General features: G+C 39.5%; 1 protein-coding gene and 1 long non-coding RNA gene across 8 annotated transcripts in view; one reads left to right on the forward strand and one right to left on the reverse strand.

The window, feature by feature from the left end:
- OPA1 (OPA1 mitochondrial dynamin like GTPase) overlaps positions 1-12,736 on the reverse strand; it is an 87,024-nt gene extending 74,288 nt beyond the window's left edge. For 3 of the 7 annotated variants that reach the window (XR_005793358.1, XR_005793359.1, XM_040484954.1), the window contains exons 1-6: positions 12,574-12,736; positions 6,023-6,341; positions 5,282-5,378; positions 3,469-3,576; positions 2,920-2,973; positions 2,185-2,252 (exon numbers count right to left, since the gene is read on the reverse strand). Coding sequence is in view for 5 of the 7 variants with exons in the window: in XM_040484954.1 (XP_040340888.1) it covers positions 2,185-2,252; positions 2,920-2,973; positions 3,469-3,576; positions 5,282-5,378; positions 6,023-6,341; positions 12,574-12,605 (678 nt within the window). In the remaining 2 variants the exon portion in view is untranslated. The remainder of the gene's footprint in view (positions 1-2,184; positions 2,253-2,919; positions 2,974-3,468; positions 3,577-5,281; positions 5,379-6,022; positions 6,342-12,573) is intronic. The other 4 variants (XM_040484953.1, XM_040484957.1, XM_040484955.1 and 1 more) reach the window with 4 other exon arrangements.
- Positions 12,737-12,770: 34 nt separating this feature from the next.
- LOC121036440 (uncharacterized) lies at positions 12,771-27,852 on the forward strand. The gene is made up of 2 exons (XR_005793360.1): positions 12,771-12,989; positions 23,719-27,852. It is a non-coding gene; the product is annotated as an uncharacterized LOC121036440 (long non-coding RNA).
- Positions 27,853-27,933: the final 81 nt, after the last annotated feature.

Consider the following 27,933-nt stretch of genomic DNA (forward strand, 5'->3'; position numbering starts at 1 on the left):
TTTTCAAACTTAACATTTTAGAGTAATTTCAAAAAGACTTCTGCGAAGAAAGTCTCTCCTTCCGTGCTCATATTCAGCCATTAATTTGTAGACAAGTCTACTAAAGTCAGTTTATTTGCATCTTGCCTGAGTGGTTCATCATCTTCAAGTATTACAGATAAAAGTCAAGCCTTGAAACACATAATGCTGCACATTAACAGAATTTAAAACCACTAGTTGAGGCTGGAAATACTTTTCTGTATAGTAAATTTTTATACTAGCATTGACTACAATTTAACTTAGCCTGTATTGAAAACAGCCTAATTAAAACTCTAGATTTAGTAATAATTGCTAGGTTTTTAATGGGCAACATAATCATCATAAAGTATGAAAAGTTAAAAGGAAATAGTATATGAGGGTATTTACCTTCAAGTAAATTATGAAATAAAGCAATAAATTTGCTTTCATGTCTACTGTATAAAATAAAATCTGTGAATATAATTAAATTCCCAGTGATCCACTCTATTCTATATTGCAGAGCTACTCATCATTTGTCAAGTATTCATTCAGCACTTTAGCAGGATTTTAAGGAAATTATGTGAGTTAGACCCTGAAACAGGTTTCTCATTCACCAAAGTGATCCTAGACCATACCAGAGAATACCAGAGGCAGACCTCGCCTACTTTATCTAGGCAAAAAGAAACCACACCGCTAATCCTATAAGAGAGCTTCCTTTCCCCCTTAGATTAGTGCCTCTCTACATATAAAATCTACCTGCATTAAGGGCCAAGTCTTTGGTTTGAAATAAGCTGTGCATAATAGGCTAATTTCTATTAAAACTTTTCCCCCCAGTAGCATGAATAGTCAAGTGTTCCTTTCGTTAAAATGCCAATGGAGGGGCGCCTGGGTGGCGCAGTCGGTTCAGCGTCCGACTTCAGCCAGGTCACGATCTCACGGTCCGTGAGTTCGAGCCCCGCGTCGGGCTCTGGGCTGATGGCTCGGAGCCTGGAGCCTGTTTCCGATTCTGTGTCTCCCTCTCTCTCTGCCCCTCCCCCATTCATGCTCTGTCTCTCTCTGTCCCAAAAATAAATAAACGTTGAAAAAAAAAAATTAAAAAAAAAAATGCCAATGGAAAAGGTATCAACTTAAAAGGCAAACACATGTACACACATACACACACATTTTAAAATAAGTTTTCTCCAAAAGAAAGATCTAGTTAAAAGGCAAGAGAAAAATCTTTTGAAATACTAGAATTTAAACTTGGAATATCATATAAAAAGTTCAAAGATAAAGGACAAAGAGAGAGATGGAAACCTATACATAGGAAGTATTTTCTTTCCACTTTCAAAATAAACATAAAATTATTTCCTTTCAATTTACAAAAACCATAATAACTTTCAGTATAAAAGCTACATACTCCATACTTAATTTTTAAATGTTCATAGAACATGTTTTTCAAATATCTATTTACCTACATTTTTTTTAAGAAAAACTTGCAAGGAATCAGTTAACTTACCAATTCCAAAAGATGAAAAAATGAAGACTAAGAAAATGTCAAGTTAACATATGAATATAAATAGAGCAATGAATGTGTTATTTTAATTAGCAATTCTCCTAAAACTTTCATATGGATTTTAACACAACTATTGAAATTAACACACCCTAAATAACTCCAAACACAATTGCTATTAATGTCACAGAATCAATTTATCCCCTAATAACCCATTTCCTACTCCTTTAATATTTCCCTAAGCGTGTGCCATGAAACATTAGTCCCTAAAATACATTTCACAAAAAAGGGTTCTGTTGCTAAATAAATCTGGAAAACTCTGTAGTACACTTTGACTTCTCCTGGGATTTATAATACACATAAGTATGTGAGGTCTGAGAAATCCCAAGGAAAAGAAAAGCCTGCTTGTTTTATTTATATCAGCTTTCCCACACATATTTAACAACAAGACCCTTTGTTGAAGCCAATCCTTGAAACTAATATTTCACAACATATTTGAAGGCAATGGGCTTCTCCAATTATATTTCCAGAACTGTCACACAATACCTTTCACTTTGTACCAAGATTAACAACACCTCTACTTAGATGCTTTTATATTTGCTCCTCAGATGTTACCATTTTCATACCTTTCATGTAGGTGAAAACTTTTTTTAACTTTCAGACTACCTGTGTGAAGAATTCTCCCTTATACTTACCTTTCTATAATGCTTGTCACTTTCAGATCCGTGATCTGTTGCTCTGAATGCTGTTTCTCCAGGTGAACCTTAAAGATAAATAAGCAGTCCTTTAAATTCTCCAGTGATATCAACAGCCGAAATTCCAAATTACGTCTAATTTAAAGGCAAATGGACTTTTATAAAACCCACTTTTTTGAAAAAAACTATTCTTATTTTAAGGAACACATTGATAACCTACACAAAAAAAACCTTTGTAAATATTATAGGACATGTTTAACCTATTTAAAAACAAATCACTGAAAATTACAATTAAAAAAGACAATTTCTGATGAAGATAATTTTCCAGGAGAGTACTTACAGTTCAGTCCTATATCACTGCCGTTACAGACCACATATGGTAACAAAATAAATTTAAAATGTCAAAGGGTGACAGGACAGATGAAACAAACTAAAATTACTTTTCATTTCAATTATCAGAAATGATCAGATCAATTTCAAGAAAATATTTTGGTTAAACAAACTTTCTTTTTAATACTTTTAATCTTATAGAAACGTATTTAGGAATTTTAGTTTTACTGCAAGATAATTATTTTATTATTTTCACCTGTAAGATAAGGAATTTGCCCAATAGAGTTCTGGAGTTTTAAAATTCAGCATAAGCAGCATAAATTTGGTCTGCAATTTATTTGCAACTAGTTTATTAGAAGCATTTAAAAGGCATGTTAAGGTCAGCAAAAATGTCTGTTTACACACCTAACAAGAGAAGTAGGTCAGAAGCTCCTATGACTTCACTAACCAATTTGTGACCTGTGAAAAATCAGCAAAAGGGGAAATAGAAATGTAAAATTTGACAGGAATGAGCAAACAAATGTCTGAGATCTGAGTTATATCATGATAGGGTGTGAGTTGGGCAAATACACCAAGATCAACCTTAGTAAATTCTACTCATTACGGCCCATCATAATTAAATTTGTTTTAAAATCACCAAATCGGTTCTAACCAATTATGAAAAGCAAGCACATAGGAAGTCTAACCTACTTGTCAGGAACAAGAGATCGTTTTTTTCCCTCACTGACTAAAGCCAAGTATGTTTAACCTTACAAATTTTCATTTTGTTGCACTAACCAAAATTTAAAACCACTGAGCAACAAAACTTTGTGTATCTGTTTTTTCAAAAATTTGTTTTTCATTTGTACTAGATGTTTTCATTTAAAAGATACAAATAAACAAATGAATACATCTTAGTATTTTTCCTCTGGGTCTTCTGACATTTTAAGTGAGATCAAACGGGTCCTTCCTTACCTGTGGTGAAAAAGTCCTTCAGTAAACTGAGGCTTTCAACAATTTTATCAAAGTCAGGTGCCAATTTTGCAAGGTCGTCTGAATTAGGAAGTGCTTTTCTAATTTTCTCTGGAGAACAAACAAAATTCTCAAAATAAGAATTTGACTATTAAAACACTGACAAAATAGAAATAATCATCATATATAAACTTAAAATATTTTTCTATTTTTCTCCCTATTACAACTATAGTTGTATCTGAAACAATATGTCATTGTGATGATATTCCACAGGCCATGAAATGTTTTTAAAAAGAGTCACCAGATGTATGGCTTAGATGGAAACTTTTCATTTATAAGTTAAATGCCAGGAACTATAAGCACTGTATTAACAATGTTAATGCTGTATTGGAATCAGAAGTACTTTTAAGGAGAAAGTCACAGCAAAGAGGCCAAGAATCAAAGAAAATACAGAAAAACACCTCTTGAAACACCTGGTCCAAACTCGAAGACAGTGATGAAATAAAAAATAGAATTCCATTACTTTTTTCCATCCTTTCACAGACCCTAAGAAAATTCACACTTGTTAACATTTGGAAATAACTGTCTAAGAACCCACGGCAAACTTCGGTTTTATTTTTGCTGGTTTTATTTATAAAATGGTCAAAGTATTCATTTTTGTTTACGAAAATTTTGACGCTCAATTTTGTCAAAGTTTGGTACAACAGTACAGTATCTTCTAAATTAGAATGCGCTTTTCTTAATTTTCTCTGCAGAGGACTAAAATACATAAATATTCTCAAAATAAAGAGTATGTCAGATATTATTCTAAATGCTGTTACGGCACTCCCCTGTTTAATCCTCAAGGCAGCCCTACAGAACAGTTATCATCAAACCCACTTTACAGGTGAGGAACTGGGGCACTGAGGTTAAGTAGATGAGCCTGCACAACAGCAAAGAAGCAGGGAGTCAGGCTTGAGGCTGGCCAGTGCAGCTTCAGAACCCGACCCTAAGCCCCACACTGTGGTGCTGGCAAATACATCAAGGTAAAAAATCTCCTCACGAATATTAGAAAAACATGGAAAGAATGCTACAGATTCCTGCAGATCCCTCTGTCAGTGCAGCACGGTTTTATCTTTAAGAGCTGTAAGTGCATGTAGAGAGTAATTCCACCCCCATATGCACCTAAGAAATTAAACAAACTCTAAAAAAAAAAAAGACTGAGGAAAGTAATTCCATTAAAAGAAAATTTTGTTTAAATCATCATAACATACTGGCAATCAGAACTATCAGATATACTTTTTTCTAATCTACCTATTATAGAAAAAGGTGAACAGTACCTGACTATGGCAAGAAATTATTACAGACTCTAGCGGGCTTTGAGGGACTTGGCTACAAAAAGTAGAAGTCACCAAGGTATCCAATAAAAAGTAACTAGTGAGGTGGGTTATGGTGCATCTGCTCTGGGTGAGAATACAGAACACTGAAAGTGATGTTCAGAGAGGCTGCTTTGGCTAACAAATGTGTTGGGCAGGAAAAGAAGCCAAAGTATATACTGTTGCCATATAACTTTTAAAAAGGAAACTAAAATAATAACCACATACACAGACTAGGTTCAATTAAAAGAAAATGTCCATGAGGATAGTAGTAGCTATGTGAAAGTGATGGGCGAAGGGGTTATTTTTTTTCTACCAGTTTTTTCTTTGATATTCTATTACTTTTATCATTAAAACTGCTACACAGTGAACTCATGAGTTAAGAAACTATCTCAATACCACTATTTCTCTTTCCTGAAGATATGACCAAAAAAACGTATTTTAACGTTGATGATACAAACCTAAATCAATATACTCATCAATCTCCCACACAATGTCAGGCACAATCCATTTATAGTCACTGAGGTCAGGTATCATATCTTTCCACTGATCAAAAGTCTAAAAGAAAAGAAAATATGCCAATCGAATGTTCTGAATGTCATACAAAAAATAAAGAAAAACCACCTTAATTTATCTAATTAAAACATGCTAATCTACAAAGAGCGATACATTATGGTCAAAATTTTTGGAAACAAAATAGCCTCAGTTCCTTTGAAAACAAATTAGTAGGCAAGCGTATAGAACATGTAAGCATCCTTTTACTAAATATGGAAAATGTAAAAATTGAAAATATATTCTTACTTCAAATAGGCTTCATGATTTACCTAAACAATACTGTGGAACAGAAGAAACACAAACCAGGGGTCAGGACACCTTGCCTCTGCTCCCAAAGCTGCCCCAAAGTGGTTGTGTTAGCATGACACCTACTTTCCTGTCTGTGCTACTAAGTGGCAAGCTGAAAATCAAAGCCAGGTGACCTCACCCCACCCTAGTGCTCCTTCCACTAGGCCATTCTCACCTACTGTAATTATAACCAAGATTCAAAGAGCATTTTCCTATTTGCAACGTTAATTTAGCACATGGTAGAGATACACCATAAATTTTTAAATATTCTACTGCACTAAAGAAAAACAATTTGTGTTATAAGACCTTCAAATAATCATGCTAAAATAACTGGAAAAGCAGTGGAAAGTTCTACTCACTTTTTTGGCTGTATAGCCACCGCCAACAGCAGATCCTAGTATGAGATATCGAAGTTTTAAGAGTCTTGCAGCTAATCTCGCTGGCCAAAAATTCCTGCGAGGCTGGTAGCCATATTTAATTGGAGAAAGCTTCAATTTACGTAACGGAAGGTTAGCTAAAGAGGAGAACTGATGAAATGATGTCCGGAATTGGGGTCTTTGAAGCTTTAAGGTAGGATGATGTGAATGATAAACACTTCGTGAAACCAGATGCAGTTTTTGTAGTGGTAAGCTTCCTTTGATTCCAGAGCTACGTTTCACTAAGGATTGGCAGACCTCACTGAAAAGAAAACCAAAATGGGACAAAGATCAGACCGGGTAACAATGAGAAGGAAACGACATAAAAAGAGCAGTATGCACAAGAGAAAATGCACATGGGTGCATGTGACCAAGCACACGACATCATACCATAGCTTACATTAACCACTTACTCCATTTCCAGGCACTGCTGCGGCATGTGCTACCTCATTTAATCCTGCTAAAAATCCTACGATGAAAGTATTAGTATTACCTCCATCCTACCAACAAGGAAAAGATGGCACACACACACACACACACACACACACACAACTTGTCTAAGTGCACACTTATATGAAGATTCAAACCGACGCAGTGGGACTCCAGAGCCCTCCCTCTCATTTACTACATGCAGGCTATCCCAATCCAAGGAATTGAGATGAAAAGAAAAAAGGCAGAGACTTATTTTATTAACTGCTATTCACTGGCAGTAAAAGTGAAAACAAAATGAATGCAAACCTGCTTTCAAACACAAAAATTCCAGCAGCTTAGAACAGCTATTCTTTGGTCTCTCCTCTACGTCTCATGATCCTGAGACAGCCCAGGGATGGAAATTAAGGAAAAAATCATTACCACATAAAGTACCTGGCTGAAAGTTTCTGAGTAGAGTAAGTAAGAGTAATCAAACAGCAATGAAAGAAGGTTATTAAAGGCAACATCCTACAGACTGAATGTTTGTGTCCCCCCAAAATTTGTATGTGGAAGCCTAATCCCCAACATGAAGTATTTGGAAGTGAGGCCTTTGCGAGATAATTTGGTTTATTTGTAGTCATGGATGTGCCCATGTGTTGGGTGCCCTTATAAGGAGATGAAGAGCACAGATTTCTCTGTCATGTGAGGACACAGAAAAAAGATGCCCCCACCTAGGAACCAGGAAGTGATTCCTCAGCAGACATCAAATATGCCGGCACTTTGATCTTAGAGCTCACAGCCTCCAGAACTGTGAGAAATAAATGTTTTCCCGTTGAAGCCGCCCAGTGTTTGGTAATTTGGGGAGGAATAAGGCGATCATGTATCAGTTGCACAGATACAAGAGAAGACACTAAAGTGAGGTGGCAGCACTAAGAAAGGAAAGGGAAAGGCAGATACCAGAATGATGGACTAGACACAGGAGACAAGGAAAAGAGTAAATAGTAATCCTAAAGTTTTAGCTGGGAGACTAAGATTACTACACTTACAGATATAAAACAATCAAGAGCCAAACCAACTGGGGGAATAGCCCACGGCTTCGTAACACTTGGCTCAAACTTCTTTCAACCCTGTCCTTATAGCCAGCCACTTAGTGTTTTGAGTCAGATAAACTTTGGTTCCAGTTCCAGTTTCACTGCTTACTCATGTGCAATCAAGGGCAAATTATGAATTTACCAAAGCCTCAGTTTTTTTAATCTGTTAAAACAGGATTACGTCTACATCAGAGTTATTGTCAATAATCACTAATTCAAGTATCTTCTTCTCAGACCATAATCCCCTTCACTACAACCATCTTTGGCCCTATAGGAACAGCCAGGTCATGGATACTTCTATCTTCTCCCTAACCTATCAGCCTCCACCTTATCTATTTACCTAGTTAGCCTGGTTCATAGTCTTAAAGGCTCTTTTGCAAATACTCTAAACTCCCTTGCCCTCTGACTTTCTGTTACACTTGTTTGGCAATATGCAAACCCTGGATGAACCTTATTATCACTTTAAGCCTGTACCAAGGGAATGAAGCACTACTGAAGAAAGTCACACCCAATTGGACAGACATCTCAGCTAGGCCCTAAAAACAGCTTGGCCATCTTACTTTTTATCAATTCATTCTTCCACTCTCTGCTAGGACTATTTCAGATGTTCCCCACCCACCTCTACCCTCCCACATCTCTCCTTGTTTCCTCCGACTCTTGGGAGAAAATGGAAGCCATCAGAGGGACACAAGCTGTTGCTTACCTACCGCATTGACACCCACCCTCCTCCACAAGCCCTGTAAGATTACAGTAAGGAAGTACTCTTCTGCCTTTTAAAGGCAAATCCCTGTTTCCTCTGAATTCCTCCTTTCTTTTCAGGAATCACTAGTCAAGTCTCTGTCAGTTTAAAGGAGAGAAAGACAGACCCCAGTTCCCTGCTCTAGCTCCTCTATTAAAAGCCAAACCAACCTGATTTCCATTTGTCTCACTTCAGTGAAACAGCCCTCACCGAGTGCCCTGAAGGCTTCCAGTGGGCATTTGTTTTTTCGATTCGCATTTTCTTTGTCTCCGCAATATCTGACACCATTGACACCCCCTCCTTGTTGGAACGCCCTCAATCTCCGCAGTCTCTAGCTTTACTCCTACTCGCTGGCCACTCCTTTTCAGGCACCTCCTCCCCAACAACCTTTTAAATGTTGGGAGTTCATCGGGCTTAGATGTAAAGTCACTTGTCTTCTCAGTCTACCCATTCTTCCCAGGCAACCTTATCCACACCCATCTCCTCAACTGCCATCTGCATATCCACGTTTCTCAAAACTTGTACGTCTAGTACAAACAGTTAAGTTCCAGATCCTTGTGTCCAACTGCCTACTGAACACCACCCCTTAGATATCAAAGGAGTACCTCAAATTCAAGATGTTCAAATCCATGCTATCTCTCCTCCGTCCCTCCCAAACCCTGGCCCCCGTCCAGGACTTCCTATTTCAGGAAAAAGCACAAGCACCTATTCAGTCGCATAAGCCACAAACTTGGGCTCATTCTTAATACTTTCCTCATCCTCAAGTTCTGTTCATTCTACTTCCAGCATACATCTCCAGCCTTCCACTCTCCCATCTCCACTACCACCATGCCTCGCCTGGGCTTGCAACAACAGTCTGGACTGAGGTGTTCTCCACAGCACAACAGGGCACTCTTCTGAAATGTCAACCTGATCACTGTCACTCACATGGGTCAATCTCCCTCAATGTCTCCTCCTGCATTTAGAATAAAAATCCAAACTCCTGGTCTATAAAGCCCTGCCTCTCTCCCTCTAACCTCAGAGCTCTACCCAGACCAATGTTCACGTAGCTCCTCGACTGTGCCATAATCCTTCCCATCTCAGGGCCTTGATGCCCACTGTGCTTGGGCAAACCCTTCTACCTTCTTAACTCCTGTTACTCCTGTGAACTCTGGTCACTAATGGTTTCACCTCAGTATCCCTTTCTCTCCTGGCATCGACATTCTCACTCGAGTTCCTCTGCTACAGTTCTTAGTTCCCTGCACTTTTCTTTAGGGCACATAAAATTTGTTTAACATAATAATGTAATTATTGCATTAATATTTGTCTCTACTAATAAACTATAATCTTCATAAGGCCAGGGAGGGGTCTTGTCTGTTTTGCTTACCATTGTATTTCTAAAGCCTAGCCCAATGCTTCACAAGCAGTAGACACTTAATAAATCTGCTGAATAAACATATGTTATTGGGAGAACAAAACCAAAACAAAAGGTGAAAGAACCTAGCAATGACCACACAGTAAGTGCTCAATAAATGTCATTTCAACAATAACTGCCCTAGCCTCTACTAATGTACTCATGAGTAGTCCTTTATCCCTCAAAAGTTGTTTGCTTTTTTAAAGAAAGTAGTTAATCTAAATATATATCCAAATAGATAAACTCCAGACCCAAGTAGTCATATTGCTAAGATGTTTTGGCTTTTCGTTATTTTCTTCCTTTTTTATTCCCAAACCTCTAAAATCCCTGTTTCCACAATGGTGGCAACAACAGCTGTGGGTGACACCAAGAAAAAGGAGTATTTGGTTGTCCAAATCAGGAACCACATGTAAAATGTTCTTCAATCAATCCCCTGGAAAAGCTAATTGACTCAAAACAAAATCCTAGTACTTGGGAAGGTATCCTCAAGTATTATTTCCAGAGCTTCCAATTCATGGTGGTACTCTAAAAGATCAATGCTCATACAGGAGAGACTCTTTTCCACAAAAGGGTCCTCTTGAGATATAGGTAAGAGAGTAAAAAGAGGAGAAGAAATTGAGATTTACTGAAGCACCATCTGGGGAAAGGCTGTGTCACCCTCAGTCCAGTGCAGCTGAATGTTAAAATACGAACACTTGCCCCCCGGATGAACAATCTACCAGGGAGGAGCTAAAGCTCATGTGTGTGTGGGGTGCAGGGCAGGGAAGGTCTGGGAAGAAAAGAAAAACAGGATACCTACAAACACAGAGAAATCAGATTGTCCCAACAGTCTGTATTCCGTGTTCGTTGACAAAGGATGCCAGAAAAAAATGTGGTAGTGCCTTTACAGTTCTGAAGGAAAAGTATTTTGAATACAGACTTCTACATTTGGCCAAAGTGAAAATCAAATGTGATGCAAAGCAAGCTCCTCTGCTGCCCCCGAAACCATCTATTCTCTCTCCTCTACCATGTCTTTTAACCTATGCATCATTTCCTAATACATAATTCTCTTTTCAACAAGTTTACACAAATATTTATTGCACCTAAATATGGGAGTATGTATTTAGATATGTACGTCAAAAAATGTTTATGTTCCCATCTGTTTAAGAATGGGAATTCAGGGACACCTGGGTGGCTCAGTCAGTTAAGGGTCTGACTTCAGTTCAGGTCATGACTTCACAGTTTGTGGGTTCCAGCCCCATGTCGGGCTCTGTACTGACAGCTCAGAACCTGTAGCCTGCTTCAGATTCTGTGTCTCCCTGTCTCTCTCTGCCCCTCCCCTGCTTGCACTTGGTCTCTCTCTCAAAAATAAATAAACATAAAAATTAAAAAAAAAAGAATGGAAATTTAAGTGTACTCCTTCATAACACGTATTCTTCTTTGCAGAAGAAATACAGCAAAAGACAAATTTCAGAGCTGAGGCTTCTAACTTTCCAGATCTCTACTTCTGCAGGGTAGCTAAACTGCACTATCAACATAAGACACTTTTAAGCCATGACTTTGCAGAGTCTATAGTAACTTTAGAAATAATTTACCCCAACGACATCCACAAACAAATATGTCAGTTATTAATTAGTTGTTGTTAAGGTCAATTTTTAAAGTTTTCCTACATATCTTAATTGTTCCAATGAAGTATGCTATTTTTGGCAAAGTCTTTTCTCTTTTTATTCAAATAAAATTAGATAGGTTTCTCCAGGAAATAGTGAAGAATAGAAATAAAAAAGTAGTAAATAATCTACCGCAGTTATCAAGGGCTATGGATTTACTCAGAAACTCAAATTCCATTAAATTAGAAATAACTATTCACTTATTCTAATTGACTGTAACTGTTGTATGTTATCTGATTCTAAATATAGACTCAAATTAACCTTTATAAAACAAATGGATTCCATTCCTTATAAACACTATAAATTACCTACACTATTTAAACAACGTTCTGAAAAAAATTCAAGACAGGTGTTTGGAGGCTAATTCAGGAAAACCAAGTTTTTCCAACCTTAATTGATGCATATTACTTCTTCTCAAAAGCCTGCAACAATGAGTTAAGCCTGAAAGTATCTAAGGATATTAGAACACAAATATGTGTCAAGATAAAGTCAAATTTAAATCTCTTTAAAATGCCCCTAGTAACCCGCAGAAATGAAAAAACTCCTATGATTTTCTACTTAGGATTAAACGAGGCCAGGGCAAAAATAAATGTGATCAGAAAGCTGGTGCTATATTCACCACTTCGCATCCAAAGCAAGCCTTTCTCCCTAACACTGAAAAGCTGCTATTAACAGGGTATCTCTAATCACCACCTCGGCCACCATTTGCGTCACTGCTTCAGATCTGACTCCAAAGCAAGTCTAGTCTGCGGACGAAGGCAAGAGGCAGAGTCCTCTTTACCCTAGCAGAAGACAGAGTACCTGCAGGAGCAAGGCACACCTGGCGTGGAGGCAGAAGAAAAAGAGTTAAGAGGGACACGGCGAGGGGAGGGAGAGGGCAGAAACAAGAAGCAACCAGAGACAGAGATAACAGCGAGGGCAGAAAGGTGAAAGAGGACAGGGACAGAAGGACAACAGAGAAGGCCAAGACTGAAAGGAGCCCAGAATCTTCTGGCGGCACAGAAAACAGGCACAAGGGCCGGTACTGCAGCCGGGACTTCAGGTAAGCCCAGTCAGGGCTCCTGTAACTACGGGTCCTCAAAAATATCCCAGAATCCTCCAACCGCCCTCCGCCTGGCCTGAGAGTTAGGTGCACATTCTGGAGGTAGTGATGGGATCACCCGGTTTTCCGGAGGCCCCCCAAATAACGGGGCCAGGTCTGAGCCCGCACTTACCAAGCCACGGCGGCTCGGCGTAGTCGCCACATCCCGCCGGCGAGGAGGTCACACGGGCGCCGAGAGGGCCACGCCGGAGCCCCGGTGTCAGCTCCAGTCCGGCCCCTGCTCCAGGAGTGACCCAGGAAGAGGCCCTGGGCAACAAGGGCACAGAGCAGCTACTGCGGCCCTCCCAATGGCGCATGGACTTCCGCGAGAGCCCGCCCGGCACCCGTACTCTGTCCGTCAGGAAAATAAGCACCACCCCCGCCACGCTTCCTAGGAGGGCAGCACAAACGGTCCGTGGAGGATTAGTGCCTGCGCTCAGAGCCTCCAGAGGAGACAGCCGCATTCCGCCTCCCACCACCCCTTCCCTCCTTCTTTGTTTCCGGGTTGGAGTTACGAAATTGAGTTTTCCAGGTCAAAGATTTGGAGAGGTGAGGGGTTGAGAGTTGGGCAGGGACTGACAGGGTGCCGGGCGAGGAAACCGGATTGATAAATTCTCTCTGGGTGGCTGCCAATTTAAGAAAATGTAGGTATTTACGGAGCTTGGAGGAGCCTAGCGAGTACAAAATGAATACAGTAATAGTGTAATAGAATAATGAAAACCAACGGTTGCCCCACTCTTTGGTTCGGTGTCTTTGTTTATAAAACACTCTCAGAACAATCTTGGGAGGCAAGAGGAGTCATGGACTGATTAAGTACTTTAGAATCTCTGAAGGTCGGATCTGAGAAGGGCTCCGATGAATTAGACCAGCTGTGGGTTTGCAATAAGCTTGAGCAGTTTATAAAGGCATCACAAATGATTTTGTTTACTCTTTAACTGGCTTTCGTCTGACTTTAACTCATTTGTTGAAATGGCTTGTGTCAAGGCTTCCAACAATTCCATATTGTCAGTGGACACTGGACTTCTCAGCATTCAGCTCAGAAGCCTGGGTGCTCAGCGCTCTCCTTCTTTGTTGGCTTCCCTCTCCTGGTTTTCAGGACATAACATTCTCCTTTTCTGCTCCCCATTCTCCTTTGCTGGCTCCTCTCCCAAAAACTCTCCGTGTAAGAGGGTCCCAGATTTCAGAGATCCGGGGTCCCTTTCCTTCTCTATCTTCATTTTCTCCCTAAGTAATCTGAATCAATTCTAGGACTTTAAATACGTTTTCCCCTTACTACTCTTGTCATTTTATGAGGAAACTGGGGCCCATAAAAGGGATGTGACCTATGAAACGTAATGAAGTTATTTAGTGGCAAAACCAGGACTAAAATCAAAGGGCCCCCTCTTCACTTCAAGGGCACCCCCCCCACACACAAAATATTGAAAAATTCCTTTTTCCTTAGTCATCAGAATCCTAAGTCAGTATCCATCGATTCACAACAAAGCCAAGTAGTAGACCTAGCCATTAGCAGTAAACTTCCCAAATGCAGGACTCCAGGATTTTCTTTATTATATTTATTGTGGTAACTGTTTTAGTGACAGGTACAGATAGGAACTTGCTATACTGACCTACACAAACTGTAGTTTTTTCCCGGATTGTAGAGTTGTGCAAAAATTCCTTTGTTACTGTTGCTTCCTAGTTGTTTTAGAAAAAAATAAGAGAAACCAAACAGTGGTAACCTCTTTCATGTATGGGTTATCTTTACATTTCACAAGGCCCTTTTTTTTCAGTTCTACTTCTAGGCGTTTATCCCACTGAATCATTCCCACATGTGCAAAGACATACATGTGATGTTTATGTTTGCCTTGCATGTAATAACGAAAGGTTGGAGGGGGCACCTGGGTGGCTTAGTTGAGTGACTGAATTCAGCTCAGGTCATGGTCTTGCAGTTTGTGAGTTCGAGCCCCGCACCAGACTCTGTGCTAACAAGCAGCTCAGAGCCTGGAGCCTGCTTCTGATTCTGTATCTCTCTCTCTCTCTCTCTCTCTCTCTCTCTCTCTCTCTCTCTCCCTCTCCCTCTCCCTCTCCCTCTCCCTCTCCCTCTCCCTCTCCCTCTCTCCCCCCTCTCTCTCCCTCTCCCCTGCTCATGCTCTGTCTGTCAAAAATAAATGTTAAAAAAAATAAAAAATAAATGAAAGGTTGGAATCAGCATTGTTAAAAGATAAATTGAGGCATCTTAAAAATTGTAAGAGGTTATTTGATCAAAAATTGATTTGAATTCAGCAGTGCCAAGCCAGAAGTGGTTAGGAATGCTGCATCAACAGGAGTCAGTGGCAAGACTGACTATATCAAGAAGAAAGGGAAGCAAAACAAGGAAATTATTTGATTGGCTTTAGCTTTATGTGGTTGCCTTATTTGGGAAAGCCTCATTGGCTGTGATTGGTTGCCTTAGGTATGCTTTCTTAACCTTAATGTATTTATAGGCTTTAGGTTTTGGTTTGCTTAGTAGGCTGCCAAGGCGTTAGGACCAAATTGGTCTATATATTCAGCCCATTCTCAACATAATTTCAGCAGGCACATATTGTAGAAATTAACAAACTATTCTAAAACAAGGAACAAAACTAGAGTATTTACAACTATTTGACTTCAAGGCTTACTATTATAATCAAGACAGTATAGTATTGGGATAAGAAGAAACAGATCAAGGGACCAAAATAGAGGGTTCAGAAATAGACCTCCATTTGTACAGTCAATTGTTTTTTTGACAAAAGCACCAAAGCAATTCAATAAAGATGGAAGTTGTTTCAATAAATGATGCTAGAACAATTGGATATCTATGTGGAAAAGAATATACCCCACACATGCTATACATAAAATTTAATATAAATTTATATCATATACAAAAACTAGTATATACACAAAAGTTGTGTACGCTGGGACATATCCCTAAATGTAAAAATAAAAAGCTCTAAAGCTTTTGAAGAAAATAAAAAATATCCTTGCAACTTGGGAGTAGACAAAGATTTCTTACGTCACAGAAAGTAATACCACAAAATAATAAAATTAATAAATTTGGACTTCATCAAACTAAAGTACTTCTGCTAATGAACTAACACCACTGATATAATTTAACAGACAAGCATCACATTGGGAGAAAACATTTTTTAAATATATATCTGACAAAGTATACATATCCAGAATATGTAAGAAATTTTTGGAGCACCTGGGTGACTCAGTCGTTTAAGCATCTGACTCTAGCCCAGGTCATGATCTTGCAGTCTGTTAGTTTGAGCCCTGCCTCGGGTTCTGTGCTGACAGTCAGCTTGGAGCCTGCTTCAGATTCTGTGTCTCTCTCTCTGCCCCTCCCCTGCTCGCTCGCTCTCTCTCTCTCTCTCTCTCTCTCTCTCTCTCTCTCAAAAATAAGTAAATGTTTAAAAAAATGAAAAAAACTCTCACAACTCATTAATAAGATAAACAACCTGCTATCATTTGAATGTTTGTATCATCCCCCTACCCCTGCCAAATTCCTATGTTGAAATCCTAATGTCCATAATGTGTTGGAATTAGTGACCTTTGGGAGGCCTTAAATTATGTGAGTGGAGCCCTCATGAATGAGATTAGCAACCTAAAGGAGACCCCATATGGCTTTCTAACTTCTCCACCATGTGAAGTTCCAGCAAAAAAAAATTTATGAACCAGAAAGAGGCTCTCACTGACCAGAACAAGACCATTATATATATACATACATATATATATATACACACACATATGTATATACGTATATGTATGTGTACACATACATATACGTATATACATATGTGTGTGTATATATATATATGTATGTATATATATATGTATGTATATATGTGTATATATATATATATATATATATATAATCTCCAACCTCCACACCAGGTGTATGTGTATATATATATACCTCTATATCTTCTTTTGTGTAGTGCTTGCTTCAATTTTTAACTGGATTATGTCTTAGTCCATTTGTGCTGCTATAACAAAATACCATAAACTGGGTAGCTTATAAAGAACAGAAATTTCTCACAGTTCTGCAGGTTGGGAAGTCCAAGATCAAGGTGCCAATTACATATATATAATATATATATATATGTATATATATATATATTTATATATTTTATACATATATATAATCTCCAATGAACATATACAGTGTTCAATGTTATTAGTCATCCGGGAAATGCAAATTAAAACCACAATGAGATACCACTGTATCTTCACTAAAACTGCTAAAATTAAAAAAACTTTAGGCGAGGATGTGAGCCAACCAGAACACTCCGGCACTGCTGATGGAAATGTAAGATGGTATGAGCACTTTGGAAGAATGTTTGGCAGTTTCTTACAAAGTTAAATATACAGCTCCCCTTTTGTCTAGCAATTCCAGTCTTAAAATTTATCTAAGAGACATAAAACACAGGTGCACAAATAAGATTGTATAAAAATGTTTATAGCAGCTTTGTTCACAATAGCCAAGAACTAGAACCAAACCGAATGTGCATCAACAAAAAAATAGATAAACAAACTTATACAAGGAAATACTACTCAACCCAAACAGGGAAGAGCTACTGGATTTGTAATGACATGAATTAGTCTAACAGACATGTTGAAATCAAAAGAGGATGTTCCATTTATGGGAAAATGGATGTTGGAAGTGGGAAAGCAACATTGGGAAACTTTTTAGGAATATAGAGATAGATGTTCATATGCTAGGGGTCTGAATGGCTTGTATGTATCTGTTTATCATAATGTACAGCTGGGGCATCTGGTGGCTCAGTCAGTTGAGCACCCGACTTCGGCTTAGCTTATGATTTCACAGTTCGTGAGTTCGAGCCCCTGACATCACTGCTGTCAGCGCAGAGTCTGCTTTGGATCCTGTGTCCCTTTCTCTCTGCTCCTCCCCCTCTCTCTGCTCCTCCCCCACTTGTGCTCGCTCTCTCTCTTGAAAATAAATAAACATTTTTAAAATGTACAGCTAGGATTTGTGCATTCCAAGTTTCAAGTATGTGTACATGCATTTTATATACATCTCTAAGTTGATTGGGGAGGGTTGAAGTAGGTGGAAATTAGATGGGACAAGAGTGACCAAATGTGGATAATTACGGGAGCCGGATGGTAGGTCCACGAGGGCTCCTCATACTTGTCTGTTCACCTTGTACGTATTAGAAAGTTTTCATCAAAATAGCTGTAAAATGTATCACATACTTCTTGTCAAAATGATTCAGGAAGGAAATAAAATGCATTTCACTTTCTTGTTTTGTGGGTGTGAGAGGGAAGAGCAAAGGAGGAGTATGGAAGGCAGACTGTGTGCTATGTAGAATTTATTCCAGCTGTCTGTGTTTCCTATTGCTGCTGTAATAAACTACCCCAAATGTAATGGCTTAAAACAAAACAAACTTATTTTCTTCCTGTTCTAGAGGTCAGAAATAAGATATGGTTTCACTGAGATAAAAGCACAATGTCCACAGTGCTGCTGCTTTTTTTGGGAGCTCTCAGGGAGAAGTTGTTTTTTGTTTGTTGGTTGGTTGGTTTGTTTTGCCTTTTCCAGCTTTTAGAGGCTGTCCACATTCCTTGGCTTCTGGTTCACTTCCATCTTCAAAGCTAGCAATAGCTGGTTAAATCTTTGGAACATCATATCCCTTTGACACTCTCCTACCTCTCTCTTCCACATTTAGGGACGCTTGTGGTTTCATTGGGCCCATCCAGATAATCTGGGATGATCTTTCTATTGTACTTTATTTTTTAAAGTTTATTTCTTTTTGAGAGACAGAGATGGCATGAGTGGGGCATGGGCAGAGAGAAGGAGAGAGAGCATTCCAAGCAGGCTCCACACTGTCAACACAGAGCCCGATGCGGGGCTTGAACCCACGAAACTGTGAGATCAGGACCTGAGCCAAAACCAAGAGCCAGACGCTTAACCGACTGAGCCACCCAGTTGCCCCCAGTCTTCCTGTTTTAAAGTGAACTGGTTAGCAACCTTAGTTCCATCTGAATTCTTTTTTTTCTTTATAATTTTTTTTTTTTTAGCGTTTATTTATTTTTGAGACAGAGAGAGACAGAGCATGAATGGGGAAGGGTCAGAGAGAGAGGGAGACACAGTATCTGAAACAGGCTCCAGGCTCCAAGCTGTCAGCACAGAGCCCGACACGGGGCTCGAACTCATGGACCGCGATATCATGACCTTAGCCGAAGTTGGACACTCAACCAACTGAGCCACCCAGGCACCCCCCATCTGAATTCTTAATTCTCCTTTGCCATATTCACAGGTTCCAAGGATTCAGATGCAGACTTCTTTGTGGGAGGCTTTATTCTGCCTACCTCACAGCTCCATTTAAATTCTTTTGACCAATCTCTCTCTCTGATACTAAGGAGTGTGTGTATGCATGTTGTTGGTGTGTGTGAGTGTGAGTTATCCAGTTTATGCAGCTCAGCCACATCAGAAATAGCTGTAGTTTCAAAATTGTACTTCTCTAACCTTTGTTCTTCATATTCATCATTTTCTTTGTTTTAATGACTTTTATACCTTTGTCCTTTCTAAGAAGAAATCTCAAGTCTACACTACATGTCACAAATTTCATTTGCTGCAGTGGCACTTTTGCCTTCTAAGTAATTTCTAAAGTTATTTCTGCATTGTAAACCTTGAAATATTTCCTCTCACTTATCTTTATTGCTTTCTGTGCCTATATCTTAGAGGCCAAGATTTGTCATCATATTAAAGATGCAAAATTATTGTCTAAAATTTTTCCTGTCCCTATAGTGAACAAACTCCTAGACAATAAATTCATGGATGTGATCTTCCTCTGGATCTTTCTATTATAATGACTGCTATGATGACTATTATCCAGCGGACACCCATTTAATGTGCTAGACACTAGGCTGCCATTTACCTATAACATATCCTTCCGGTTTTCACAGGCTTCATCTTTTCTTTTTCTTCCCTGTTCTTCTAAGGTCAAGGGGTTTACTTTGTTTTATGTAGCAAAGGAAGTATTGACTAATGACTATAATCTTCAATTCTACTGTGTAGGTCTTATGCTTAGTGGTTATCCCTCTGTGAATCTGGCTAGAGGTTTTTGTCATATTTTTGTTGAGTTTTCACAAGTATTTTAATTATTAGGAAAAAAAACTGCACCAAGGACTACTGAAATACCTTATTGGCTAAGAAAGTATGGCTCCATTGTAGATACTCAAACTGAAGACATGCCTCAGCCCTACACACTCCTGAGGTGAGGTAAAGTTTTAAATTGAATTTATGTTGTTTTTCCAGACTTCTCTTTTCCTTCCACCATTGAAAGAGTAGACAGCTTTTGTAATTTCTTTACATCAGGGAGGTTAGCAGGAAGGTAGTGTGGGGGAATTCAAAGGCTATTTTGCTGAAAGCTTTCTATGAAAGCTTAAGCCTGTGTTGGAATTTTGCTAGGAGCCTAGGAGTAGAGAGAGGGCCTTGGAGAAGCAAAAGTTGGAGGGTGGAGATTCCTAGAGGCCAGAAAGAGGAGAATGTTCTCCCCTAACTACCCTCCCTGTACATGGAAGAGATTAAGACCTCTGAGCGTTCACAGCCCCCCAGAAGATTTCACCTAAGCATGATCAGAAACCGTAGATCCATCAGATTCAAAAGGATCATGAAGACTAGGAATCTGGGGGACTCCAGAGGTTACCTATGACCACTAATTGGAAAAAGAACTATTTTCTATGCACATGGTTACCTATGACCAGTATATCCATGTGGTGGAAATATCGTATGATAGTGTGCTGCATATCTCTTTCCAACCCTGCATTCATTGACACTAGTTATTGTGGCAGTATTTACACCATAGAAGTCAGCAAACACTACCAATCAGGGCTTGATTTATTATTTTGCTGATTGTTTAAGCTTAAGAAAGTTATGAAAACACAGTAATACTATGGGTTAAATTAAAATTTTTTTTTAACGTTTATTCATTTTTGAGAGACAGAGAGAGACAGAGCATGAGCGGGCAAGGGGCAGAGAGAGGGAGACACAGAATCTGAAGCAGGCTCCAGGCTCTGCGCTGTCAGCACAGAGCCCACGCAGGGCTCAAACTCACGAACTGCGAGGTCATGACCTGAGCTGAAGTCGGACACTCAACTGACTGAGCCACCCAGGCACCCCTACTATGGGTTACATTTAGAAGTGTGTTGTATCTGTGGCTATTTCATTGTGAAGAGCACAGAAAACTGAGGAAATATCCTTCCAGTGTTTAAAACATTTTAACTGATTCAGTAAAGAAGTCATGCACATTATCATGAATTATTTAAGTGCTCACATATGCCTTTGTTGTTTCATTTTCCTCTTATTAATGTGTAGGCAAATAGCAACCAATATTCATGTCAGATTTCAACTCATAGGTCCATGATGTGAACAACTTCTTTGCTGAGTAGATAGCAATCAAAATAATCAAGCATTTATTCCTAGTCAAACGTATCGTAAACTTGCATAAATATGCGTAATTTTTTTGTAAAGCTAATTAAACATTTCGTAGCATACCACTGGTATGCATATGCATGCTTAAGCAGTACACCAGTTGTTTTCTTCAATCTGTTTCCATCTTTCCATCACTGAAAACTTTTGCCATTTAGTTTTTAATTTGTTTTGAAGTTTCCTATGTCTCTGACCACTTATATGCCATCTCATTTTTGGGGGCCACTGCCATAACCAGAGCCTGCAGAAGTATTGCTCTCTTCCACTCCCCGGGTTCTGAGGCTTTCTCCCTCCTGCTTGGAGGTGTTTTTGATCCCCCTTTGGAACATTTGCTTTTTGCTTCCTTTTTAGACTAAAAATATATCCTCTACTTCCACCATGTTCCCAAACTTAGCCTGTGTGAGAAATAAAATACATCTTAGGCCCTTAAGTAATTTTGCATGGCAATCCATTCTAGGAGTACCTGTACAAACTCCTCCCCAGCTTGCTAGTGCCTTCCTCAGCTAGAGTAGACGGAACCGTGTGCCTCGCAGAGGGATCAGATCCCACATCCTTGCTGTTCATTGTTGCAAGCTGTTGATAGCCTCCTTACTTTCTCATACTTTGAGTGGTCCTTCCTTTGCAGTGGGGAGGGCCAAGGTGAGCAGTTGAGGCAGTAGCTTGCCACAAGTGCTCTAATCGTAATGTAACTCACGAACACCATCAGGAAAGTGAGCTCTACCATCTCCTGGTCTGGAAACCTGCCTACACCGTGATGGTGCCAGCATTTAGAAAAGGCAAAATGATTCATTCACCTGTTTATTCCAGTTAGGAGCAATGACAGGAGTGCGTAACACCCAAGGAGTTCTTAACAAGCAGGACTGGATTTATGTCTTTACAGAAAACAAATAGAAATTTAGAACTCCTTCCTTTGCTTCCTTTGTTTGCTGTTTTGTTTCTTCCTTGGGGATGTGTGAGATTTAGAGAAGCAGAAGGGTGGGGGGAAGAAATGCTGCAAGGATGTGTGTGGTGAACTTGGGGTTCAATGACTATTTTAGGCTTGTACTTCCACATGATTCTATTACCATGACATCATAATATGTGCTAATGTGTCTATTCCATTCTAGAAAAAGCTAGTATATGTAAGGCATTTAGAGCTGTGCAAGGTATATAGTAAGCACTTACTAATTGTATTAGTTGCAGTAGGATGGGCTATTTTGCTTTAGAAAATAGACTTCCAAATCTCAAGGACTTCATCCCATACAGAGCTATTTCCTTCTCACATAGCAGTCTGATGTATAATGCGGGGAGGGGAGCTTTCCTGAAGGCTAGAGACTCAGACCTGCAGCTTGCTTCCTGCTTGAACCTATACCATGTGAAACATATAGCCTTCAAGGTCACTTTGGAGGGCCCAGAGTGTTGTCTGGGATAATTGCTAAGGACTAAAATAGAAATAACGTGAAAGCGACCACTCTGAGAGTGGGCAATAGGTCAAAGATTACTTCTGCCCACATTCGATTGGCCAGAACCTAGTCATATGACCCACTTAACCACAAGTAAAGCTGGGAACCACAGAGGAGCACATGGAGAACTGTGCAGACTGCCTACTTTTGCCATTATGAGCATTAGCTATAACAACACCACCAATAATAGTAATCTTATTATTCTCCAATGATAGCATTATTATTCTCCAAGAATGGAGTATTTTCTTCTGGTTATGTTTGCTATCTATATTTCTATTGAACTCAGAGTTTTAGATTACTTTGTAACTTATGCCATCTGTTTCTAAAATACCATGAAACTTACCTTAATTTTGTCCATAATGGGAGAGTAACCTAATTTTATTTTATTCTCCATATCAGGAGAGCCACCTTACTGACAGCAGTTGAATTTCCTAGTAACCAACTAAACAAGGGCTCAGAGTTAAAATTCAGTCAATATAAAGAAATGAAGTATTTATCACACACCTGAGTATGCAGTCTGAGACTGATTCCTACCCCCTCAAAATATACACTCTATGCAGGGATACTGAAAGAGATTGAAGTAATCTCAACTTTTAGGACCATTCCATGAGCCTGTTAATGAGGTCTGGCCATTTTAAGAGCACTGAAAAAAAAAAAAAAAGTTTCTTGTGAGCTACAGCCTTCCATATGTTAGGTTGCAGCTTAGAGATCTGGTGGAGAAAGGGTTGCACTTGGTAATCTTATGTATCAACCAAAAAGCATGAGAAAGACTGTATTCTAGTCCTCACCCTCTGGTTCTTTTAGGACACTGAGTTTAAGGCTTCCAGTTCTGCCAATGGGCAGTGCAGACAATGTCATTTCCATTTTGTATTTTTATGAGTTCAGAGAAATATATTAATTTTCTCAAGGTCACAAGGTAAATTGGAAGTGTATGGTATATTTAGGGCTCAATATGCAAACCATGTGTCTGGGAGAATAATGGGAGAGAAAACTGGAAAATAGGTTCAGAGCAGATCATAGAGTGGTTTGAAGATGTCCACTTATGTTTTGGATATTTTTCTTTTGGCAAAAGGACTTATGTGCAATTTCCTTGCAAGAAAGCACCATGATCCAGATGGTGCTTTATGGAGATTAATCTACCAGTGGGAGAAGGGTTGGTTAAAGGTGGGAAGCAAAAAACAGAGAGCCTCCTTAGGAGGAAATTGTAATTATCCCAATGTGGTCTGAGACTTAGATTATGGTTATAGGGTCAAAGATGGAAATTAAAATTTAAGCCTAAGTGCAGCATTTTCATGTTCTATTTAAGGCTGAAAGATGTTTATATGCTTTTAAAATGAACTTTTTTGACGTCATGTTTCTCTTTCTTTTCCTCTTATTTTTTTTAAAGATTTTCCCCCTATTTAATCTGCTGTGTTTCATCCCACTGAATTCTCAGCCCACCTAAGATCATTTAAGTAGCACTTCATTAAGAATGATAAAGACATTGGGAGAAGCCAGGATGCTTTCAACCAACATTTCCATCATCTGTCATCTGGCTTGATAAGTAGCACTTCCAATGTGAGGCATCAGGGTGTTCTTCAACTTCAACAAAGAATGATCTCTGGGCAGGAGCCCTGGTGTATCACATCCAGTGCTGTCTCCTTACTAACCTTTAACATCTGAAGACCTTCCACCAGGGCATCTTGATCAACTAATAGACATTTACCAGTGTGTTAAATGATGTGATAAAGGATGCAAATCAACAGCCAGATGAAGAGATGCCTAGGGCGACATGTGGGAAAAGGGTACAAGTTTTCATGCCCTCTCCAGGCCACCACTCTCCCCATATCTCCACCTGCTCACCAATCTGGCAGCTCCTCTCCTTTCCTCTTTTGAAGTATCCATTCTGTCTGATGGCTTTTACATCCATACTTCCTTCATTCCAGCAGTGGCCCTGCCAGCTGTCAGAGGACTGAAATCTTCATGGACCCATTCTGGAGTTTTCTTTTGTTATGTTATGTTATGTTATGTTATGTTATGTTATGTTATGTTATGTTATGTTATTTTTAGAGAGAGAAGTGGGGGGAAAGGGGCAAAGAGAGAGAGAGAGAATCCCAAGCAGGCTCCACACTCAGTGCAGAGACCAATGTAGGGGCTTGATCCGATGACACTGGGATCATAACCTGAACCAAATCAAGAGTCAGATGCCCAACCCACTGAGCCACCCAGGCACTCCTGGGGTTTTCTTCTATGAGTTGTTCTTTTCTCCAACCATTCTAATGATTCTCTGATCTGCCCTCTATTACTTAATACATTCCTTTTCTGCTCACTTTTCCTAGAGGCTGTTTCTGCTACTTCCAAATAAGAGCCATTACTGATTCATTTGTTAAATTTGATGCCATAACCTGGACGTTAACTAGAACTACCCTGCCCTGATGATTTAGATAAAATTGATTCAAACTACATTCAATAGGTTGCGGAAAGTCCAATGTCTTCTCCAAGATTTCTACACATTCTACAGGAGATCTAGGTTCTCATGGACACATCTGACTCAGTCTTTTGCTTCCTCTAAATCAGGATTTCTCAACCTTGACATTTTAGGCTGGACAATTCTTTCTTGTGGGTGGCTGTCTTGCACACTGGAGGAATTTTGGCAGCACTCCTGGCTGCTACCCACTTGATGCTAGCGGTTACTCTGTCCTAGTTATGATCATCAAAAGTGTCTCCAGACATTACTAAATGTTGCCTGGGGGGCAAAATCACTCCTACTTCGGAACCACTATCCTAAATTAGTTCAGTGTAGGAACTGACACCTATTGTCCCTGTTGTCACCAAGTCAACATAGGCATGGTACTCAAACTTTTTTCTTAATTTCCACCATTTTTTTTAAGTCACAAAAGGTACCTCTACTGGTAGAAAATATGACGGAAGTTCTGGGGAAATTGAGAGATTTTCATCATGAGTATGCAACCAATAAGAATTTGTTAGGTGCCCGTATTCTTAAAAACTTCTCTTGGTCATTTTGTCTAGCCTCTGGCCACATTGCTTGCCCCTCCTTGGTTTCTCTTCCCTTATCTCTCTTTACCTTCTCTATTCTCTGTTCTTCCCTACTTGCAAATTTGTGTCCATTTTCAATTCAGTGGTTTAGTTATATTATTTTACTTCTCTGTACCAACTCATCTCCTTAGGGTCTTACTTTCCACCCCTAATTGGTGAATTGAGGTATTTTTCTGAACAAAAAAGGCACCTCTCCCATAGTAATTCTGTAACCTATTATGATAATTAAAATGGAATCTTGTTGCAGTTCTCACTGACAAGCTCCCTCTATGTAGCCACGGTAGTATTAACCCCTTTCACAGGAAGAAAGCTATTCTCATTATCTACTGCAGCATAACAACTGACCAAAACTTAGTGGCTTAAAATAACAACTGTTCCGTCATATCTCTCTTCAAATGGCATATCCACGTGGTTAGCTTGGATTCCTCCAGCAGGCTATGCCTGGACTCGTTCACTTTTTACATGGTGGCTCAGGGCTCCTGGAGGAAGGGCTGTATGTACCAAGAAGAGAGAGCTGCCAGTGTCTTAAACCTTGAGTCTTCAGTGTCCCTTTTCACATATGGGTCAAAGTAGTCACAGAGCCTGTCAGATTCAAGTCAAAGTGTTGTATCTTTATTTTACAACAAATTTTGATGTTACTCCTTCATGCCAGTTACCCTCTTCCCCACCCAGGACCCCTCCAAAGTTCCATTCCATCAGACTCAGACTTGAGATCTAGGTTTTTGATGCATCAGATAACTAAAAAAAAAGAGCCAAGAGAGCCTGGTGCTCTGAAAGCTGAGGAACAGATGGATCTCAAGAAGATCAAGTAACAGAGATGAGGAGAGGAGAGCTTTGGCTGTGGCCAATGGAAGACTTGGGTCCCCTACTCACTCCTTCACTGTGATGGTGATGCTGGGAGCCAGAGACCTTGTTTATTTCCCTTATTATATATGTTTCTTTTCCTGATGACACAGCACATGTTTCTTATAGAAATTCAGAAAATATGGAAAATTATAAAAAAAGAAAGTGTAATGCATAGATAACCCCTGAAACCTTGCATTGAATTGATTTCTGTATTCTTTATATAAACATGAATACTTACAGATGCATGTATATATGAGCATATGTGTATACATATTTATTCCTTTTTACTCCCGTGCTTCCTCTGATTGTTCAATCACCAGCAAGACTGTGTGTGTGTGTGTGTGTGTGTGTGTGTGTGTGTGTGCGCGCGCGCGCACTCAGGGTAAGGTCACAGCAGGAATGTGAAGAGAAAGGAAGGAGACAATTATCAGTATTTACATTTTCTAAATAGACTTGACATTCCTGGAAGAGACATTACTTAGAGAAAAAAGATTTCTGAGTCTCCAAGTTTGCCTTTGGGGACAAAAGCTCAATTTTATCTTTGTAAATAATAGACTTTGGAAGCATGAGTGATGTAGGAGTCAATTTTCCTGCCGTGGATTTGATAGAAATGTCACAGCTGAGCAAGGAGAGATTTGGGAGGAATGATGGAGTTTTGGTGTTGGTCTAGGTCTCACAGACACTCCCATACTTTGCAGAATAATGGAAGTCCTACAGTGGTGGGGCCGGGACCTCAAGCAGAGGACTATATACTGATTCCCGGGGAAATCTGAGGGGGCAGTGATAATGGCACAGAAGTCTCTCGTGCTCACACATCACAGCAGTAATGAAGAAATGAGCAAAACAAGGCAAGTCTAGCTGGAGAGCTCACCCCACGTTGCCTGTGGCCAAGGAGGCTTGGGAAAGTGCCCTGGGGTTTCATTTGCTCCAAAGGTGTAGAGAAGGACCAAGAGAAGGCAGAGAGACAACTCTTGATGGAGCCATAAGTGTCTAAGTGGAGGCAAGCCCACCACGTGCAAATCACCAGATAAACAAAGACAAGTGATGGCTCAACCTATGCCAGTGACAGACAGAGGGTGAGGAAGGACCGGCCTTTCCTCGCTCTGTGCTGCCACAATCCAGTGGACAGAGGGGCCAATCTAATGGAAGGAGGAGGGAAGCAGTAGATCCCTTAAATGATTGTTTAAACACAAGCGCTGAAGAAAACCCTGGTGTGATTGAGCTACCTCATAGCTAACCAGATCCATTTTTTTGTCCATCAAGCAAAATGAAGGATTAAAGCAAAAATCAAGTTGAGATTTAAACAAAAATAGTTACATTTTCTGCACACTGTGACCTGAGAAGTATGTGTCATTGTTTGTTTGTGTGTGTGTATACATGGTCATCTCTATTATTCCCTGAAGTTTTGATCACACTGTTCATGGAGTTTTACTAAACATTATATCATGAACAATTTAACCATGTCATTAAATATTCTTTGGAATGCCCTTATTGGTGCATAAGTCCAGTATACTGATACAGTGTTCCTTCCTTCCCCTTCCTTCCTTTCCTCCACAACTACCCCATTGTGAAACACTTACTTTGTTTCAAATTGTTCATTGTTAAATGTAACGTTTTTAAAAAATGTTTTAAATCTTTTTCTGTAACTTGCATTAATTTCCTGTGGAACAGTTTCCAAAAGTGAATTTACTGGGTGCAGGTACATAAATATCTTTAAGTC

The sequence above is a fragment of the Herpailurus yagouaroundi genome, unplaced genomic scaffold (genome assembly GCF_014898765.1).
Source record: "Herpailurus yagouaroundi ecotype Mexico unplaced genomic scaffold, PumYag 162, whole genome shotgun sequence".
NCBI lineage: Eukaryota > Metazoa > Chordata > Mammalia > Carnivora > Felidae > Herpailurus > Herpailurus yagouaroundi.